This window comes from Carassius carassius, chromosome 49 (assembly GCF_963082965.1).
Source record: "Carassius carassius chromosome 49, fCarCar2.1, whole genome shotgun sequence".
Classification (NCBI taxonomy): domain Eukaryota; kingdom Metazoa; phylum Chordata; class Actinopteri; order Cypriniformes; family Cyprinidae; genus Carassius; species Carassius carassius.
Window position 1 is genome coordinate 12,538,382 of NC_081803.1, and position 22,496 is coordinate 12,560,877.

The 22,496-nt window shown below is 37.3% G+C and overlaps 1 protein-coding gene across 21 annotated transcripts in view; it reads left to right on the forward strand.

The window, feature by feature from the left end:
• The first annotated feature begins 618 nt into the window (after window positions 1-618).
• Window positions 619-22,496, forward strand: part of LOC132132051 (phosphatidylinositol-binding clathrin assembly protein-like) — a 44,152-nt gene continuing 22,274 nt past the window's right edge. For 4 of the 21 annotated variants that reach the window (XM_059544267.1, XM_059544269.1, XM_059544271.1 and 1 more), the window contains exons 1-10: window positions 624-786; window positions 831-935; window positions 1,042-1,292; window positions 17,438-17,580; window positions 18,278-18,353; window positions 20,195-20,297; window positions 20,378-20,471; window positions 20,642-20,753; window positions 21,976-22,082; window positions 22,164-22,205. In XM_059544267.1, coding sequence (XP_059400250.1) covers window positions 1,163-1,292; window positions 17,438-17,580; window positions 18,278-18,353; window positions 20,195-20,297; window positions 20,378-20,471; window positions 20,642-20,753; window positions 21,976-22,082; window positions 22,164-22,205 — 807 coding nt within the window. In that variant the 5' untranslated portion in view covers window positions 624-786; window positions 831-935; window positions 1,042-1,162. Of the gene's footprint in view, window positions 787-830; window positions 936-1,041; window positions 1,293-17,437; window positions 17,581-18,277; window positions 18,354-20,194; window positions 20,298-20,377; window positions 20,472-20,641; window positions 20,754-21,975; window positions 22,083-22,163; window positions 22,206-22,496 lie in introns of all 21 variants that reach the window. The other 17 variants (XM_059544257.1, XM_059544258.1, XM_059544263.1 and 14 more) reach the window with 9 other exon arrangements.

The window sequence follows — 22,496 nt, forward strand, 5'->3', positions numbered from 1 at the left end:
TGTAATTTGCATTTTTTTTTCCACTAGATGTCTCCCTTTCCATGTGTTTTGTAAGGAAAGATTAAATAATTCTTGCACTGAGGAAAATTTATAAAAATATATTTTATTTTGATTTTCTTTCTCCCAAGTTATTCAGTTAATCAATGGGAAGCTAATAATGTCATTCAGTTATAAAATAATAAATAATGAAATCATATATTTTTTTAAGTAATAAAGATAAAACTGGGAAATTATTTTTTTATCAACTTTTATAATAGATTATATTTTCGACTTTTTCGTGTTTTTGTGAAATGTTTACCTTACTGAATGCTCACACACGTTCTACTTGTTTATATTGCATTTTAAAAATAAAACAGACACACACACACACACACACTTTTTATAGCAATTATATATTCCATTATTTTGTAAACTGTGACATAAATACATATTTAATCAGTGACACGTATCTAAATAGATTATGTTGTAAAAGTACCACATGTGAAACCATGAGTTTGGTTGGACAAATTCCGTCACGTGCACCATAATACACAGAAACTATCCGCCTCGAGTCGCCATTTTGGCTCACAATCCAAACAGAAATACTCATTTCCTATGTGGTACGAAAGCCCCGGTCTAATGTTCAGAGCCAACATGTCGTCATTTGGCCACAACCATCCAACATCCATATAAACCTTGGGAGGATCCTCTGAAAAGAGGAAACAGAACCGCCATTTCCTACGAGACTTAAACCCAGCAGTGTGAGGCGAGATCCGAGAGGCGAGCCACTGAGAAGGAAAAGGGGGAGTTAAGAGAGAGAGAGAGAGAGAGAGAGAGAGAGAGAGAGAGAGAGAGAGAGAGAGAGAGAGAGAGAGGGAGAGAGGAGAGTGCGTGACAGAGGGGTTGAGAGAGAGGGAGAGAGGAGACGCTGCTGTTAATAGAAGAGGAAACGTTTGGTACGTAAATGTCAGCTGACGGAGCAAAACTTCAATTGGACTCTTAGCGGCGGATGCGTCTTACTTGTTATCTAATTTCTTTTTCTCTTTTTCAAACCCCAGTCAGGTGGCGGAACAGTGCACATCCCAGGGACTACAGCATTGCCGTTGGATTTAACAGCCCGAGCAGATATTTCCCCCTCTTTTTTTTCTTTACCCCCTTTTTCTGTTTGTTTAAAACTGCGAGGATGTCTGGACAGAGCATAACGGACCGGATAACGGCAGCGCAACACAGTGTTACCGGTTCCGCGGTGTCCAAGACGGTGTGCAAGGCGACCACGCACGAAGTCATGGGGCCAAAGAAGAAGCATTTGGACTGTAAGTGTCATGGGATTTTGTACTATCTTTTCTCGGACCCGCGGCTGAAAGTTACGTCAGTCACTCGTCGCCCTGGGAACGAGAGGATCTGGGCTCGAGGCCTAGAAAAAGATTCACAATCAGTACTGTTCGTGTTATTTAACCAGGTTCCTTCAGCGACCTTTGCTGATGTTGACACCGATCATTTGTTTCCCCTATGCATTGAGTTTTGAGATAGCATGAGTACAGTGCAGTGTATTTAATGATTTAACTTGCTAACTAATAACTAACCACATTTTAAAATGAACCCATCTGCTGTTTGAGCAGCACGATTGCAGGTCGAGTCGAATGGATTCATTGAGAAATCTGATTGCAAACAAACATGCCCGTTTTCTGTCTTTTTGAAGTTGCAAAACAAAAAGCAAGTTTTATTACCATATGACTAATTTATATTTCTCAAAGGAATAGTTAACAAAATTAAAATTCTGTCACTGCTGTCAAGCACAGTTTGCTGTGATTAACAACTGAAATTTCACTTTATTCTTCACACAAAGATATCCAGTGACTTTAAAGGCATGGGAAATATAGTGCAAGGTGTGTGTGAATTATTTTCTGATGTTTTATTGTGTTTTATAGTGCCCATTTGGTTCTTGAAAATTGTAGTCACCATCCACGCATTACGCGGAAAAGAGCTGCTTAGGCATTTTTGTATTAAAGGAGTCATGATGCGTTTTTATTTTTTTCTTTCTCTTTGGAGTGTTACAAGCTGTTGATGCATAAAGAAGATCTGTGAAGTTGCAAAGACTTGAGTCTCAAATCCAAAGAGATAATCTTTATAAAAAAATAAGACTGCCACGCCCCCTTAAAACTGCTCATTTAATGTGGAAACATTTGCATAATGCCGTGTGTGTGTGTGTGTGTGTGTGTGTGTGTGTGTGTGTGTGTGTGTGTGTGTGTGTGAGAGAGACAGGGTGACACCGTGGAGTCAGCTGTCTTAACCGTCCGTGGCTTGTGTACTGCAAACACATACAAGCTTCATCACTGTGTCTGTCACGTCACTCTGTTCCCCTTTCGGCTTGAATTAATGGTAAAACTAAGGACATTATTAACTGTCTTTACATTTATTTTGAAAGATGAAGCTCGCGATTACGGAAAAGGGGCATTAGATTTACAACGAGAGCTTACGGTGTTTGGCCAATCACAGTGCACTGGGTCAGTTGGCCAATCAGAGCAGACTATGTTTTTCGGAAGGAGGGAGTTTGTAGAAAAAAATGCATTTGAGAGAGGCATGGCATAGAGGACCTACAATAATGTACAGTATTTGAAAAATGTGTTTTTTAAACATTAAAGCGTGTCAACATATTCTGTTACACCAAATACACAAAATAATGATCTTTAAAAAAAGCATCATATGACCCCTTAAAAATATGTAGAACTTAAATGTAATCAATACATATTTCACAGAAGTGTCTATATTAGTCCTGACAACATGGAGTCTTATTAAAATCTTTCATTGGCATTAACCCTAGAGTTATTCAGTTCTTTAGTTGTATTTGATTTTACAAGTAAAGTGAAGAACATGCTGACTGTTAAAAGTTATGTAACATTCAATTTAATATATAGTGTGGCAGGTGTTTATAGAGGACAGTGCTGTAATTGGCACAATCCTGCCAGCAGGTGAATGCATGAGACCGTTCTGTCATGTTAAATTTTAACTTCATTAAGATGCCATATTTATTGCTTGTTATAAGCTTGGTGGACTCAGTTGGTCTTCTCTGAGTGAGATGTTCTCAGTCTCCCACAGGTGGTGGTGCGGACAGCTCTCATAGTCCCAAGGTTTCTTATAATTCTCAGGGAGCACACTGGCCTCATTTAGGCCCCATCCTGACCTCATCAGATCTTCAAGAGTAGTGTAAATGTTTGTGTTCGTTTAGTGAGATCTGAAGCCCTTGATTAACTCAAACTGTATTCAGCAATGAATCAACTGCAGTTTGTTCATTTGTCAGGTTTGCAAGGATTATGTTTGCAAACTCATTCCTGTAGTACAGTTCTCTATTTTTGATCTTTGTTGATCTGTGTTTGTGTTTTTGCATAAATGTCAATAGATGTGGCGCCATCATTTGAGTCTAATCAAGGCCTGTGGCACTGGCATATGAAGCCTTTTGTCCCATACTGGCTAGTTTGCATATGGTTTACATTTTTTCCCACCCTACAGTGCTAATTTCCTCTAGTGAGACTATTTTTAGCTGGGTCTTGACAATACAGAGTGGCATTTGTGCTGACAGACGGCTTATGAAGGAGAAGATAGAAGTTCTGAACTGAGTGGAGGTCAGATGTAATTGCCTTCTTCCCTCAAGAGTATGGGCTTATGTAAAGTTCTTCTTGATTATCGCGTCCAGAACATTTCACAGTAGTCCAGCACCCTCAGGTTGGTTCCCGTAATTTGGAGAGAGTGTGTGAAGAGGTCTTGTAGGTATTTCAGGGCAGCAGTGCGTTCTGTGCATGGAGTTTCCTTTGGGACAGAAATAGCAATGTGTCTCACTCTCCTTCTGTTTGATTTAAACATTAGATAAGGCTCCGGCTCCGTCCCCCAGCCTCTTTGATTTGGGCCAGGTTTCCGGGAAGGGAGAACATTCCTCTTGAACTACCCTTATCCCTGAAAAAATGTCCTCCAATTGTTTCCATTCTGCTTTATGTTTTAGTTTAGGAAAAACAAGAACATTGTAATAATTAATGCTGATATATTTAGTCACAACATTTTTTTTATTGCACTTTCTCTCTAAACTTTTAAACAGGAAAATAAAGAGAAAATACATTTTTGTGTTTTTTTTGATAAAGTCATTCATTTTCTAATTTCAAGTCTTTGGTCAGTAGGAGTTGCACTACACAAAGTCTGAGCTCACTAATTTAAGATCAACTTGTCTTAGCTGTTGCAAAGAGTTGCTGTGGATCAGCAGGTGTCTTAAACATCCTTTTATGTCCATACGTATATGGATGTTGGCTTATGTTCCATAATGTCTGCCATTATTAGTCTGGAGAGCTTGAGTGTGTTCTCCAGCATATAAGGAAATACAGAGCACTCACTCACTATAGTGCTCAAGATTTGATAAATGTAATGATGGTTCACATTGGTCCATGTTAAAGGCAGAGTGTGTAATTTATTCTCTGCTAGCAATTCTAAACAAAATCAAATACCATTAAAAAAAATCCCTCCATCTTCTTTTGGTTAGAAAAACAGCTGGTCCCACCTATAATAAAATTTGCAAACTTAAAGGGATAGTTAACACAAAAATGAAAGTTCTGTCACAAGTTTCTTGCCCACATGACATTCCAAATATTTATGATGTCTGCTCTTCTTTGAAACACCTTATTACATATTTTCTGTACAAGCATGTGAGAATGAACTTCATTGATTCTCATGTGGCAAGCAAGTATAGAGCTTCCACAGCAAGTATAGTTTTTTTTATTTTACCATTACAGTGGATGCTAATTTAACTTACTCTCCTAATTAATGGCCTATGGATGTAAATATGGGGTGTAAACAACCTTGTGTGTGTTGATCATGGTTTAGTGTAAGTAAACTGGTGAATTCACCACAAGAGATTGGATGGGTAGTTGTTGAGTTTATTGGAAGGTGATCTCTCACACGCATACACACCACCAAACATCAACATTGTATTTCTATGGTTTGTTGAAGTCATGTTTGTTGGCCTTCCGTGCCCCAGTGCTGTGTATGCATGCTCAATGGGATCAAGGCTTATTCTGGGCACTCATTCATATGAGTCAGTTCTGCAACATGATAGATGCTTCCTAGAATCTCTCCGAGACCGTATACGCCACACACACACACTCACTTATCTTTATAGTTTTGAGATAGACAGCCGCTCCTAGCAAATTTAGAGCATGAATTGAATTAACTCCTTATACGTTTTCTGTCAGATAGCTTGATTTCCTATAACTGCAAAGCTCTTCCAGGCAGTATGTACAAGAATGTTCCAGATTATATAATGTTTATTCCACACCGTACCTGATGGGTGGTTCAGTGTGTATTAAAAATAAATAAAATGAAACTGTTTGTGCGCCTGGTTACTGCTGAAGGTTTTCAGGACGTGAAATGCATCCTTTTTGATGAACCACTGGACAGTCGGCGGAAATCGGATCAGTCATTTGTTGTAATCGTAGATTAAAGTGCTCTCATCTTGATTGGTGTTCCCACTGTTTTGTATCCGTATTTGCAAATACACACTTCTTAGCCCAGTTTTGAGGTTGCGGTCATGAAAATGTCAACTTGAAAGCACCCAAGCACCAGGTTATAGGGTGGAAAATCTTACGGAGCATTGACTGTAGAGCTTTCATCCCTTCGGTGTAGTTACAACAGCCATAAAATGTCGTCTGTTCCAACAAAGGGACCCCTCTGTGCTGTTTTATGGTGTCAGATCACTCTGGCAGAGATCTGCTGTAAGTCGGTCATACCAATGTGTGTGTGTGTGTCTGTACCTGTGTAGAAATTTAGCGTGTGACCTGAGAGGCATCAAATGACGGTCAGTCAGAAAGAGTGCTGACTCGCTGCCCTGCTGTGTGTGAATGGACACCGTACTGCTTTTAGAGTCACTGTTTGAACCCCCTAGTCAAGCCCGGCTTTAAGGCATTTGTAGTTGACTTTCTTCATTTTCTATTTCCTAAATTATTGACCCAGTATGCCATTAGCAAAGTGCCTGTTTACCTCATCGGCTTTAAGTGATCAGATATTATGTAACTAGTCACACCAACCCAAATACATCAGAGAGGGATAGGTTGTGACGGCGTCCTTACTGCTTTTTGAGTGATGATGACGCTGAAATTTAGGGCATAAACATACCCGTTCAGCAGGGACTGCACTCATCAAGTATTTCAAAGCAGTTACAGAATAAGTTTTGTCTAAATTACTTTCTCTCTTCCTTTGGCTTGCTCCCTTTTATCAGGGGTTGCCACAGCAGAGTGATCTGCACAACCGATTTGGCACATGTTTAACGCTGGATTCCCTTCCTTTTGTCTTAACTGCTACTAGTAGTAATTCATGAGGGCAGTGTTAACTGACAGTGCTGTAACTCTTGCTGCAGATAATTTGCATGGTAAAACCTTTTTTAAATACATTTTTATCTTAAAATAGAAATCAGAAAAAGATTGAGTGACATTCAAATTGAACAATACATTGGGGAAAAAAATGTGATGCATGGATTAATTATCCAGAATAAGAGTTATTATAGTTAACTAAAACTTAAAGGGATAGTTCACCCAAAAATCATAATTTTGTTATTAATAACTCACCCTCATGTCGTTCCAAACCAGTAAGACCTCCATTTATCTTCGGAACACCGTTTAAGATATTTTAGATTTAGTCGGAGAGCTCTCAGTCCCTCCATTGAAGCTGTGTGTACGGTATACTGTCCATATACAGAAAGGTAAGAAAAACATCATCAAAGTAGTCCATGTGACATCAGAGGGTCAGTTAGAATATTTTGAAGCATCAAAAATACATTTTGGTCCAAAAATAGCAAAAACTTTGACTTTATTCCACATTGTCTTCTCTTCCGTGTCTGTTGTGAGAGAGTTCAAATCAAAGCAGTTTGTCATATCCGGTTCGCGAACAAATCATTCGATGTAACCGGATCTTTTTGAACCAGTTCACCAAATCAAACTGAATCGTTTTAAACTGTTCGCATCTCCAATACGCATTAATCCACAAATGACTTAAGCTGTTCACTTTTTTAATGTGGCTGACACTCCACACTCAGACACTCAACAAATCAATATCCCGGAGTAATTCATTTACTCAAACAGTACACTGACTGAACTGCTGTGAAGAGAGAACTGAAGATGAACGCTGAGCCAGATAATGACTCGTTCACGAGTCAAGAACCGGTTGAATCGGTTTTCGGATTACCAGTAGTTCTTTCGGACAGTTCGATTTGATAAATTGGTTGAAGAAAACTGTTCCCCGGTTCTTTTGCGCTTAACGTAATGGCGTCATTCGCGATGATTGCCCTTGATTCAAGCCTTCGGTTTACCTGGGTTCATAACATTTAACACAGAATCAGTTTAGAATCAATCACCAAAAGAATCAGTTCGGTTCAGACGCTCTGTGTCAGTCTGCTTCACGCTGAATCACACATGCGCAGTACAGGGATGGAAATTAACTTTTTTGTCCAACGGCCACTGTGGCTGATGGATTTCAAAATCTACCAGCCACTCAATGTTTTTACCAGACACTTTCTTGTTTTTAACCGACAATGTGTAACTGCATGTGAAAATTAATACTACAATATCTACAATACTTAAGCAGTTTATTTAATCTCAAGTCTCAATGAAATACTGACATTTTCTCTTTTTAGTGATGCTCAAAAATGCTGCCTATCTAGGCAGCTTACTAGGTTTTGAAACAGCCGACTCTTGCTGAAGAAGCTCATTCTCTCAACTCCGTAGCCCAACGGATGTTTTTAATACATCGTTTTTATGCGTTTTTACGCCAGAGCTGTCAAACATGTGTAGAGATACAATGTTGTTTCTACATAACAACTTACAACCCTCTACGGACACCTTGGCAATTGAATCGCCATTGGCTAGTAATTATTTTAGTTTACTCGCCAGTCAGTCAAGCTTTATAATAATCAAGTATCATTTAAGAATAGAACTTTAGTAATTAGAAGTAAACTTGATAACCATGTTTGAATGCTTATTAGTCGTTTTAACTGAACATTTTAACTGGACTGGTGGTGGTGCTCTTTTGGTCATTCAGTGTTTCTGTAAAAAAAAAAAACTAAATAAAAATGACATTGGGAAAAAAAACCTTACAAAACTCTGATAAGATAATAATAATACGATTCCTACTAATAAAAACTATAAAACACACTAAGGATTACTAAGGATTAATGAGCTGCTGGATTCATGAATATTAATCCGCTTTTGTGTGTTCGCTCGAACTGATTTGCTGAAATCAAAACAGGGTCGATAATAGGTGAGCGCCAGCCAATGAGATTGCCATTCGCGCATTAACTCCACCCACTACCGGAAAACCCAGGTGTTCTTAAAAGCTGAAGTCTTCCATAGGAATGCCGTTATTTTGACAGGAAAATACAACAAATAATATTATTTAAATGTAGCACGTCAATCCCTCTCTCTCTCTCTCTCTCTCTCTCTCTCTCTCTCTCTCTCTCTCTCTCTCTCTCTCTCTCTTTATCTCTATATCTCTATGTGAGAAACCGACGGCAATTTGTGCTCCTTAACACTAGAGTTCTTTATACAGGTGCGTTGCAGATCCATTTAGGGAAAAAAAAGCTCAGATCGTCTGACGGAGAGTCGGATAGTGTTCGCGAGTGAAAATATCTGTGCTAAACTTAGCCTCCAACTAACACACTGGCGAGTAAAATCAGAGAATTTATTAGCCATTGGCTAATATTAGACATCATTTAGTAGCCAGAAGGAAGATTAAGTCGCATATGAGAGTGATTTACTCGCAATGTAGAGGGTTGACTTACTAGGCACAGAGCTAACTGCATCCTAAATGCAGAGCTAAGAGCTTAATGCATCCTCGGACAGCAGTTATTAGACACGCGACCGATAATACTGTCTGCTTATTATGCCGTTAAAAACAATAAGATAAACACAAACTGTCCATATCATCTAAAACGTTGCAGAATTCTGGAGGAAAATGAACTTACCGGGGTTTGACAGAGACGTGGCAGTATGCGGACACTTGTGCACGATAACAAATTCAACTCTTCACGCGATTTTGTATATCATGAGCTGTAAATAACCAACAAATATATCACTCTGCCGGCGGCACTAACTTCAGCTGTAAACACTGTACTGGAAACAACACCACCGTTTCGAGCCCGGGTTTACACCGCCTTTATCCATAGAGCTGCTTCGGATGATATTACACTTTATTGCGTGTTGTACAAACACCAGGGATAAAAATTAACTTTTTTTTTGTCCACCGGCCGGGTGAAACAGTATGCTATTGTTATTTACCCGCCACGTTGGCAGGTAGATGAAGCGAGTTTACCCGCCACAACACAAAATCACCTGCAATTGGCTGGTGGCGGGTGCTAATTTCCATCCCTATCATCAGCTCCTCGGTTCTCGAATACGACACGTCTGACAGAAACGGTTCTTGACTCGTGAACGAGTCATTATATGGCTCGGCTCGGTGTTCATCTTCAGTTCTCTCTTCACAGCAGTTCAGTCACTGTACTGTTTGAGTAAATGAATTATTCCGGGATATTGGTTTGTTTGAACTCAGAGGGAGTGTCAGCCACATTAAAAAAGTTTAAGTTTAAGTCAGCTTAAGTCATGTGTGGATTAATGCGTATTGGAGACGCGAACCGTTTAAAACGATTCAGTTCGATTTGGTGAACTGGTTCAAAAAGATCCGGTTACATCGAATGATTAGTTCGCGAACAGGATATGACAAACTGCTTTGTTTTGAACTGTCTTACAACCAGTGTTGGGAAGGTTACTTTGGAAATGTAATAGGTTACAGATTACAAGTTACCCTGTTTAAAATGTAATAGTAGTGTAACTTTTTCAATTACTTTATTAAAGTAATGTAACTAATTACTTTTGAGTACTTTTTGATTACTTTTCTAAATTTGTGAAAATTAAAGAATAATAAATAAAAGCATATACATCAACTTAAATACAGTTATCTAATAAGCATGTGACGTATTCTGTGTAATAAACTCCTGAAACATTGGTGTTTTTTTTAAACTGCTGTCTCTGTATATGATGATAGTTTTCTCAAAATAAGTAAAATGCACATGAAGTGACACAGAGCAGTTCTAGAAATTATGTTTATGTGCTTGTGTACTCCTATATTGAGGCAGCAGAGGTTGAAAACACTGCGAGCTTCAGTAGGCCTATGTGTAGTAAATGAAACCATGTCTTTGCCATTAATTTACAGGAGGGGCGGACTGGGAAAAAAATCAGACTGGAAAATTCTAACTTATACAAACAAATTCATGGACAAAACTATTTTTTTGTATTGACCTGACATAAAAAAGGTTTAAATTTTTAATTTGGGGACATGCAAAATAATTAAAAGTTGTCTCCTGAACTGCACCTTCACTTCCTTTTTTCTCTTCAGTCTCTTTATTATGCCCTGTTATCCATCTCTCTCTTGACTTTAATACTCAAGATTGAACAAAACTATACTTTACAATACAATACTCTACAATACTACAATATCTTTATAGAAAAATCCTAATACTGTACACGAGTCATGTTTTTCCCTTACAAAAAATTACCATGCTTTTATTAGCCTATATAAAAGTAAAATAACCTTGTTTTTTTTTTTTTTTGCAAATGGATTTGTATTTATTTTTAAATAAATACATTTGTAAAATAATTTTACATTTTTGGTTATCACAGTTAAACAATAGTAACCATTTTCTCTGGATTTATAGTTAAATATTAAAATGTTAATTTTCGTAAGGGTTGTGTTGTCTGTCGTAGCTCCCCCTAAACCTATAAAAAAAAATCTGAATTTCTTTTCAGCTAAATTACTACTGTATCATTACAACAGATAATAATGATGTCCTTTATATAGTATTTTGAGTGATGACTGATGAGCAACGTGCTGCTGCTTGATTAAATAAATAAAAAACAAAGACAAAAAAGCCTGAAACCCTGAACAGTAGTTCTGCTTCTCTGCTCCAGCAGTCCACTCTATTCTATTTTATTCTATTCTATTCTATTCTATTCTATTCTATTCTATTCTATTCTATTCTATTCTCTCTCTCTCTCTCTCTCTCTCTCGCATTGATTACTCTGATCCAAACCGTTTGGCGGAGGCGCGGAGAGCGCGCGAGTCATGACTAACAATTCATGACTTATTAGAGATTTAATTATCAAATGGCGGATTCGCAAATGATCGCTTTAGTACATTCGGCAGGCAATTATACAATAATGATATTAAATAGTGGGGCAAAATCGGCTGCCAGGCCACCGGGAATTGTCCCGGTTCTCCCGGTGTCCAGTCCGCGCCTGATATCCACAGACACGCAGAATGTGCAAGTCATATTTTGCATTTTTGGGGCTTTATATTCACAGACACTAGTCCATGTCATGTTTTGATTCAAGTGTACTGACCTACTTTTGATTTAGTCATCCAAAATGTGGCATATTCTGCCCGCGTTAGGCATTTCGTTTTTATGACTGGATTCTACGAACCAGACTGTGTTTCCGCATCCCGGAAATTATTAGGGCGGTATGTCTCAGAATAGTCAGTGCAATTTGGGAAAGAAATCAGTTAAATCTGTATGTGGATATGTGTAAATATTCAAATGTAATCCCCTTTGTAATCGTAAAAAATTTCATAAGTAACTGTAATTTAATTACTCATTTTTTCATAGTAACTGTAACTAATTACAGTTACAATAATTTTGTAATTAAATTACGTAACGCCGTTACATGTAACTAGTTACTCCCCAACACTGCTTACAACAGACACGGAAGAGAAGACAATGCTGAATAAAGTCGTAGTTTTTGCTATTTTTGGACCAAAATGTATTTCCGATGCTTCAAAAAATTCTAACTGACCCTCTGATGTCGCATGGACTACTTTGATGATGTTTTTCTTACCTTTCTGGACATGGACAGTATACCGTACACACAGCTTCAATGGAGGGACTGAGAGCTCTCGGACTAAATCTAAAATATCTTAAACTGTGTTCCGAAGATAAATGGAGGTCTTACTGGTTTGGAACGACATGAGGGTGAGTTATTAATGACATAATTATGATTTTTGGGTGAACTATCCCTTTAAACCATAGTGTAAAAAAAAAGTTTTAAAATATTAAATAAAATATTACAAGGCAACATTGCTTTTTTTTTTGTTTAGATAAAAGTTAAAATATATTTTTTTTTTATATTAATAATCATTATAATATTATATCTATAATACTATATCATCCATTTAGAAAATACATGGCGTAATTTTTTTATATCATGCAGACCTTAAAGCGTAGCTGTGATCCCCATAGAAAGCTGACTCTTAGTTTTTGCAAATGTTTTGTGCTATGAGTTCGAACACGGAGTTGAGCATTTCTGCTTCCAGACCCTCCCAAACTCGCAGTCGAGACTGTAAAGTGTCTTGTCCTGGATGAACCCAGCTGACCAGTTCAAGATACTTCCTGCATTCTTGTAGTTCGCCAACTATTTGAAATCTAAACAGCCAACAGAAAGTTCTTCCAGAAATCTGAAAAAAGTTGGGAGCCGATTAAATGGGAGATGTCTGCAGATAGCAGAGCGCAGTGACTCTTCCATCAAGATAGATCTGCATGATGGGAAATTCATGACTCAAAACTTGAGTCTAATCAGCGGAGTTTGTTCTCAGAACATGCTGCTTCATTCTGAACGTCACTGTCTAAATATGGAAAGTCCAGTGGGGAAGCAGTCCAAGTGATTCAGAGTTTACAAAAAACAAAACAAAAACTTCATATAAACTGCTTGCCTGACGTTGTTGTTTGGTTCCTCTCTATAATAAATGTATTCATAATGTATCTTTTTTTTTTTTTATGTAGGATTAGCTAATGACGGTAGTAGATCTGCTTCCTCATACAACTTATAATAAGATGTTATTTCAGAATTAAAAAGTTAACTTGAGGATACTTGTTTGAATGCACTTGCTTGTCTGAGGTATTAACTCACTATTATTTTGTTACTGAGAATCTTTGAGAAAACTACCTCCAGTAAGAATGATTAAGATGAGCCCAGACATGAAGTTTAACTGAATTTCTTATTTATCCTTGAGCAGCTGTTCTTTCCGTTTGTGAAGACATTCTGACATGCCTGACTTCCTATCTGCTAATTTATATTTTATTTCATTTTTTAATTAATCATTGACCTTTAACAGCTGCTAATTTTTGAGGGGAAACCATGCTATGCTTGACAGAATTAACTTCCTGAGTACTATTTTATTTATTTATTTATTTTAATTTTTATTTATTTATTTATTTATTAGTTTTCATTCCCAAGTTTACTGTGCCTTTTTGTTTTCTTTTTTTTTTTTTTTGAGTTTGTGGCATGCTTCCCTGATTTCTGTGCAGCTGTCTCCTTCATTCTCTCTCTCTCTCTCTCTCTCTCTCTTCTCTCTCTCTCTCTCTCTCTCTCTCTCTCTCTCTCTCTCTCTCTCTCTCTCTATACATCCTCATCTGCATCTGCAATGCTGTGAAGTCGAGACTGCATTCCAGCTAGGGAATTTTCGATTTTTTTTTTTTTTTTTTTTGACAGATATTGCGATTGTGATTTGATTTGCGATTTCAAATTAGCAAAGTCAATCTTCAGCTCAATATTGTTAATAATGTGCAGCACACATGTGTGTGTGTGTATATATATATATATATATATATATATATATATATATATATATATATATATATATATTATCTTTTTTTTTCAGCAGACAAGATTATAATGGTATAACAAATTTTACAGAATTAACTTAGTTACTGAATTTCACTGGAAATATTTATTTTTTTATATAAAGAACTGTATTTCTTTAGTCAATTATTAAAGTATTACATGTTGCACTGTATTTTGGGATTTTAAGAACAACTGGAAAATGTGCTGAATGTTTCATTTCATTCAAGTGAAATTAGCAAGCAGTTAGACTGAATTTACATTCATTTTAAATGCGGAGCCAGGAGCGAACCTCCGTCGAGCCTCATCCATACTGCCAGATGCGCTCGTGGAGATTTGGGGTGCGGGGCCGCGCGAGAATATAACCTAGCGTTACGAATCTGACTGCGTGAGTGCGACGAGTGTGAACGACTCGTCCGTGATGCGGGATTCGCGCTGCGTAGAGAAGAGAGGGGCGAGTATGAGAAGCATTCAGAAACACAGGCTGTGTGTGCGGTCTTCTGAATGGGGAAAAGCAAATTTCCTGAAAAAATGAAATAATTTGAAAGATGAGATTTAGTTTCTTATCAAAAGTAACAGTATATACATATTGAAGCTTCCAATGAAGTTCCGCTAATTGCAGTGGTTTAAACAATGCTGTATTTGTTGGGTACAAATTTGTACTGAACCAAAAATTTTGGTACAAATATGTATTCACCCTTATGATTTACTAATACTAATCCTGTGTGAATAGGACTTTAGTCGAATCCAACTGTGAGATCTTGTGAAGTGTGCATTTGTATATTGCCTGATCCCATGTGCGCTGCGTGACAGTTGATCCGTGCTAATTGAATCCGGACAGGAGGAGTCCGCTTCACTGGAGACGCGTGATCAACTTTAAACTTGGGATTTCAAACTATGCTGATTTTCATATTCATATTCATGTCATTTTTAGTGCCTGCTGCATGTACAATTAGTGTTACCTTGGCTTAACTCAGGAAGTTGTCATCTAAAATAAAAAAAAATGTAATGTTATTATATATATTGGCCATTGGCCACCCTGCTCTTGAAGATATCAGCATCGGCTGTCACAAAAACAATATCGATCGACCACTACACAATTTTTGCTCTATATTCCAAATCCTCAGAGTTCAAGTGAAGTGTACAGGTTTGGAACAACATGAGGGTGAGTAAATGATGACAGTTTCCATTTTTGAATCAACTATCCCTTTAATATAAGCCTATTCCTACAACATATTTTATAGAAGCAAATAAAGTCAGTCTAATATTAGACAGAACACTGCCAGTACACTTTTTTGCATGTGTGACAACTTTGAATATTGTATAATTTACCCTGCAGGCATTTCAGATCATGCGCACCAATGTCAGAGGAACATGAATATTTTATTATTTGAAGTTTGCTAAGTTCACGATTCTTCATTTAGGTAAAATATCAGAGAGTTTGATGTTAAGGCAGAGCAGTTCACATAACTAATTTGTTTCCCATCACATGGTTGGATACACATGCATGTACACTCTGTTGAACCAACAATCATGTTTATCTCCAATCCAGGGAGACAGAAATACACGCTGGGTGGGTCTTGATTGGGAAAGAGTCTTTCATTCCTTCCTTCAGATGTGCTTGTTGGCTACATCTGGGCATGTTAGTTAAACCTGTCCGAGAACACCATTAAACATCGACTCCACATCGTCATGGACGTATGCATTTGCAACACCATCATGCTTGGCGCAGGGTTTTGTGTTGCCACTGAAGAGTTTTTTTGTTGTCACGTGGCCAAGCCTTTGTGCAGGTTTAAATGGTGGATGTTATCTGTAAAAGAGAGGGCCTTCTGTAGACCACCCATGCTCGCTGTGCAGCATATTTTCACATCCCCACTTCAAAAGGTCGTGTATATGCACTAATATTGGGAGGCAGTTTGTTGGGAAGTGTGTAATTACTCTTGTGTCTTTGAAATGGGTTGTAGCAATGAGTGAATGTGGCTTTTTCATTTAAGGAGGTCTAGAAGTGGTTTCTCCATAATTTGAATCCAGAAAACTTTACGATGATATAATACCATTCGGATCCGTTTCTCAGCGGAGAGCAATGGCGGCGTCCTCCCTCGCTGTCTGTGGGAGGCTTCATGAATGGCATGATGAGCTGCAGCCCTCAATGAGTCTCACAGTGTTGGTGGTGTAGAGAAAGCCTTGAGGGATCCCGCTGCCGCTCTCTGAGCACAGCTGGCCGTGGAGTCCAGCCAAAGAGCTAATAAAGCACAGGATATATCAATGCATGTCTCTCGCTTGCACCATGTCAGTGCTGTCTGAATGCTAAAGCGCTGAGCAGAGGCACCTTAGCATCACACGCCGTCTACAGCATCAGGTGGTTCTCTGGAAACAGCAGCTTTTTTTAGTATATACGTAAGCCAACCTTTATAATGTCACAACAGCTGGCAGGATGTTACAGAAGTTTCACACAGCATCATTTGTTTTTTTTACACCATCGCTTAATAAATGTCTTTAGTCAGTATTTTGTGTAATCACAGTTCGTTGACTAAAATCTGCCTTAATTCTGATGTTTTAATTCATTTTATTGTCATTTTTCTCTCCTCAGTGAAAGACTTTTTGAACCTTAATTTTGTTGAGATTTACAGTGCCAATGCAAGACAATCACAGCTGATCGGAATTTTTTTTTTTTATCTTAAAATGTGGAATGGGATTTGGGTTGCTTTTGTTACAGTTTGTCTGTTTAGAACAATTTTGGCCAATTTTTGGCTATTTTTATGTCCTTGTCAAATGGTAACTTGTGAATATTTCATTACAAATATTGTTTATTTTATCAGTGAATTGAGTAATAAGTAATTAACCTATCATCTACATATATAGGGCCTTATGATTTCCGCGATGCGGAAAATGTGGTGAAATTGCAGAATGCAGTCATAAAAATTTAATGTGTAATGTCACCAATTTTGCTAGTGTCTGAAAATATTAAGCCACAAAAATGCCAGTTAGATATGAATCTTTAATGTTCCGCATGTTTACTACACACATACTTAGTTTCAGCCTCTGCTCCTTCAGTATGAACACACATGGAGTACATGAAAGCATAAATATAGTCTCTGGAACTGCTCTGAGAGTCACTTTATGAGCATTTCACCATTTCTTTTGAGAAAAACTATCGTCATATCACATGCAAACAGAAACTTAAAGGTGTTCACAGCAACCCGTCAAAATCAAAGTTTGATTTAACTTGGAGAAACTGTGACAGAAATATATTAATGAATGGAATTATTAATGGAAAACACAGGAAGGAAATTAATGGAAAACGCAGAATTCGGTAAAAATAAAATTTAATTTTAGAAAAAAAATTCTTTAAATGTTTTTTTGTAAAATGTGTAATAAATTGCTGTTAAATTATGTAAGTTTCTTGATTTAAATTAATTAGACATGCTTTTTGAATAAAAAAAAAAACAGAATCCAGAAAAAAAATCTAAAAATTAAAAAATGGAATTTAAAAAGGAAAAAAAAAAACAGACCCCAGACTTTAGAATGGTATTTTAACTTTGGACCACCATGTTCTCTTTATATCAGTACCATCATCTGTAACTGCAAAACTCATCAGATGAAAACTAGTTGGGACAGCCTTTTAAGGAAATCTGGAACGTAAGGGTTCAAACATATGTTAACGTACCAAAACTGTTTAAGTTATTTATGGCCCAAATACAAAGGCTGTGATGTGCTGACAGTTTGAATTATAAACGCACTGACCTCCTTCAACTCTCTCTCACCAGATCTGATCCACTGCACCAACGAGATGAATGTGAACATCCCTCAGCTGGCCGACTCACTGTTCGAGCGCACCACCAACACAAGCTGGGTGGTCGTGTTCAAATCCCTCATCACCACACACTACCTTATGGTCTACGGCAATGAGGTCAGCTTACCCACACACAAACACACACTCTTTTACACATTCATCACCTTCTGCCTGAGCTCTATAGCCTGATGAAATTCATACAGATTGAACTCAGTTTTTTTTTGTACTAAACAAATTAAATAAAATAGATTTATATATAATAATTCGTTTTATATATTTTTATTCTTATTGTACTTTTTTATATATATGTATCCTAGCCACTTTAAAACTAGTTTTATAATTATTTTAATTGTTTGAATTGCTTTTTATTTTTATTTGCATTCTATTTTACTAATTTTAGTTGAATTTAAGAATATGCTGACCACTCTGTTTTAACTTTTCTTTAACATTTTATTTTACTCACTCAATCCTGGGGGGCATCGAGTTTTAAAGTGGGAAGAAGCTTTACAACCATTTACAATTCTTTTTGATTTTACTGAAAAGATTGGCCAAGATTCACCTTTTGTTTTCATGTAAGAAAGTAAGCATGAGTAAATAACCAAATTAAATTTTTTTGGTCAACTAATCCTTGGGTAACTGTTGGTATTTTCAGCAGTGTTTATTCATGGTTTTGGTTAAGCTCTAACAGTTAAACCCACACATATGCCACAGTCAATCAATTTTACCCTTGTGGCTTTGACAGTACTGTTTATTTGCATGGTGACTAACTTCAGAATAAATTGAAACCCGAACTCGTTGTTCTTCATGTTGACAGAGATTTGTACAATATCTGGCCTCCAGGAACACATTATTCAACCTCAGTAATTTTTTGGACAAAAGCGGGTTACAAGGTAGGTGCTTTCAGCCCAACGCTTCATTAGTCATTCTGTTTTTCCAAGCACATCCCAGCTATCTCATCCATTTTCATGAGCGTCCAAACCTAAGACAAATGCAGCCATGATGAATATTTGAGGAGCTGACAAAACATGCATTGTGTTCTCAGTTTTATCATTTTAATGTTAGTCTTGGTCAGGTGTTTTAAGGTTTGGGAAGTAGAAGCGTTAAGTCCTGTCTCTCTCTCTGTCTGTCTGTCTGTCTGTCTGTCTGTCTGTCTGATCTTCTCCCTGAACTCCCTTTTGGGACCTGTTTGGCAACATTGCAGACTTTCATCTTAAATAAAGCACTAGTGGGTTTATTTCCCCAAGGCTTTTCCCATGTTAACATACTGCCTGGCAGCCAGCACTCAAAAGAGTTTGTGGAGTCTTTCAAGAAGAACTCTGGGCTCATTTTTGGAAAGTGACTTGAACTTCCTGGCTCAGATTTTCTTCCTGAGGCACCTTGCAGTACTACACTTTTATCCTACTTTTGCAATATAACCCATACATAATCTAGCGGGGCAATAAAAAAAAAATCCATCCATCTATCTATCTATCTATTGATCTATAATGCCATACAGGGATCTCCTTGGAGATTTTTTTTGTTGAATCACTGTTTTGATGTTTTGAAGACGGACAGATGGTTAGAACAAACTGATTCACAGGAATGAATCAAACTCTCGTAGTGTTTTTGATTACTAAAGATGAAATTGTGTGACTAGGGATATGCTGGTATCAAATTTTCCTGTTGCGATTAATTGCTCATGCTTTTATCACGGTAAACGGTATTAACACTGTATTGAAATTTATTTTTTAAAAGTGCTCAAAATATAGTATAATAGGTTAAATTACTTTTTTCTAATAAAAAAATATCTGAACATTTAAATAAAATAAAGCAATTCAGAAATATATATAAAGTTAAAAGTTTTGCACAGATTGAAGTGCAAAAGAACTTTAAAGACCAATAGGTGAGATGAACATCATAGCAAATACACAAATCTGAATGGCCATTTAAAATTTATTTAAATATGTTTAAGAAAGTAGTGCAGCTGGTTTATATATGGAGTTTCCAGGGTAAGGACTGCATTCTCTGCAGTTTAGCGCCATCTACTGTCAGAGAGTGAATGTGCTTTCATTCAACGCATCTCTCACTTGTTCCTCCATGTGCTTCTCATGCGTGCTTGTTTACATCAGAGCACACAGAGTCTTTCAAGCAGCATGCAGCGGTGTTGTGCATTTTGCCCAGTTGATTGGAATAGTTTTCTTAAAATGCGTTTAAATTTCTGAATAATTTGTAATATATAATTATTTGCTGTATTTATAAGTGCGCACGATAACAATATCGTGCATATTCATTAACGTAATATATCGCATTACAGAATACCGGCACAAGTCTATGTGTCACAAAAATATATCTATTAGTGCTTTCATATTCACATAATTGTAGAATATAATGTACATATTTTAAATACATTGCTCAGTGTTATATCTTTTGCTATTTAGTATGTTTGCATTTGAGCATGTGACTAGTGGCATAGACCAGTACACTTCACAATGACCTGTCATACTTGGCATAGTCAGATAAAGCTAATGGGTTCTAGGTTGTGTCATGCACTGTACTAACACTGTGGAAACCAGAATGTTTTTTTCTCTGAGCATTTAAAATGAGTCACAATCATTGTGCTAGTACATGATTTTAACTGGTACATCAAGAAATGTTTTTTAATAGTCTAGAATGAAAACTGCTGTGTGAATAAGTTTAGCAACCCAAGGGTCTCTGTGAACTCAAAAGACAGCATGTTCTCTTTTGCATGCAGGATATGACATGTCCACCTTCATCCGAAGGTACAGCCGCTACCTGAACGAAAAGGCAGTCTCATACAGACAAGTGGCTTTTGACTTCACAAAAGTAAAAAGAGGGTAAGTCTGTTTTCTTAAGGGATAGTTCACCCAAAAATTAGAACTCTTCATTGAATTGGTTGTCTGTTTTGTTGTCAAAGGGCGGATGGCGTAATGAGAACTTTGAACACCGAGAAGCTCCTAAAGACAATCCCTATCATCCAAAACCAGATGGATGCACTCCTCGACTTCAACGTGAGTTTCTGATGACAACAGCTAGACTTATTTAAGTTCCATATGCAATACTGGGTAGACCATTCTTTAATGGTAGTTTCCTTTTGTTTTCTCGTAATTGCATTGGTTTTCAGTTCTTGCAGCATAACCGTCTCAAACCAAATTGAGTTCGGTTTATTTTCTGTCTGCAGGTAAATGCCAACGAGCTCACAAACGGGGTCATTAACGCTGCATTCATGCTTCTGTTTAAAGACGCCATTCGCCTGTTTGCAGCCTACAATGAAGGGATCATCAACTTGCTTGGTGAGCTGTTATTCCACTTGATCTTTCAAAACCTAATGTGGGCTGCACTACATATTGGCTTTTACCAGTTATCTCCACTATTGGTTCTTGTTGCAGAGACCTTTAAACTTGAAGTATCAACCCACTCATCGACAGTAAGGGACTCTGACCCGACTCGTCACTCAGTTTTATGACCGTTTATTTACTGCCTGATAGCTGTAACTCATAAAACAAACCCTTCCTGTCCATATCAGTAGTCTCAGAATTTATTTTTTGTGGCAAGTAAGGATAGTGTCATGGTTTAGGGCAGTAAAATTGACAATGCACTGAGCAAATTTCAGCTTGAAGTGACGATTAGCTAGAGAATGTGATTAAACTTGGTTATCCAGACTGTGTGATATTGTCTTATCAAAGATTGATCTGTTATTGAAAACTTGGAATTCAATAATCGTCATTTGAAGTAGGACTGCACAAGTTGCCTAAATAAAATGTAATGATTTAAATGTATAAAGCATTTTTTTTTACTTGAAACTATTTTATACAAAAATGGTAATAATAAATATATTTTATTAATAGAAAATTATTAATATTATTGTTATTATGTTTTATTTAATATATTTTATATTTATTTATTATAAAATTATGCGTCAGTAGAGTAGGTTTCAAAAAGGTAACTTTTGAATAAAAATGGACTGAAACTACTGAAGTTTCAAAAAGAGATCACTTTTAAGTTAAACTACAACGTGAATGCAAAGAGATCTGGGTCCTTCACCTCATTCACATTTGCGTCTGCAAAGTGGCTTGAGTTCAGTTCCATGCAGAGCCCAAATACATTGCTTTGTAGATAGTGTTGAAGATCAGCTTTTTCATTGTGATTTTATTCCTTTTTACTTTTATCTTTGATATCTGAGCAGGAGCAAGATGGGATTATCATATTTGTTAAACAACTGCAATATGATATTTTTACTAAATCGAGTGGTTTTGCTCGGACTGTTTGTGTTGGGTGGCTCCATTTAGGGGCTGAACTGTATCCGTTGGCTTCGTCAGTGGTTGCATGTTGGATGAGAATTACTTTCGAGAGGCCGACATACAAGTGAGAGTTGCTTAGGGTCATGTTGTGGCAACAGATTCCAAGCATAACTCGGCCTGGTGAAGTTGCAGAGTGAAAAGCAAGCCCCCTTAAAATGTGTTGAGAATTGAAAACTATCTAAAAATCTGACTTCATACCTTTTCCCATCTACAGAGAAGTACTTTGACATGAAGAAAGCCCAGTGTAAAGAAGGCCTGGACATCTATAAGAAATTCCTCACTCGAATGACAAGAATCTCAGAGTTTCTCAAAGTGGCAGAGGTAAGACCTGATTATGTGTGATTATGTATTGTGCCAATACAAATGAGACACACATTAACCAGCTTTTTCTGCTCATTACAGCAAGTGGGAATTGACCGAGGGGACATACCAGACCTATCACAGGTGAGGAAACGAATATATTGGCCTTGGTTTTAAGGAAAAACTTACACTGACTGCTTTCCCTTCTGCCTGTCAGTGACTTATTTGTCACTCTGCCCTTTATTTTGCAAGACACAGCTTGAGCTCCACAGCCAAACTTGGCACGGCTACGTTAGATCCAAACAAGTGCAAGTTGTAGAACTCTCTAACCTGCAGTTACCTAGAAATCTCAATACTTAACTTGAGTTGTAGGAAAAGTCATCAGAGAGTTCTAGAACTGCAACTAATTTGCTTTTGCAGTGCGCTGCAGTGCTT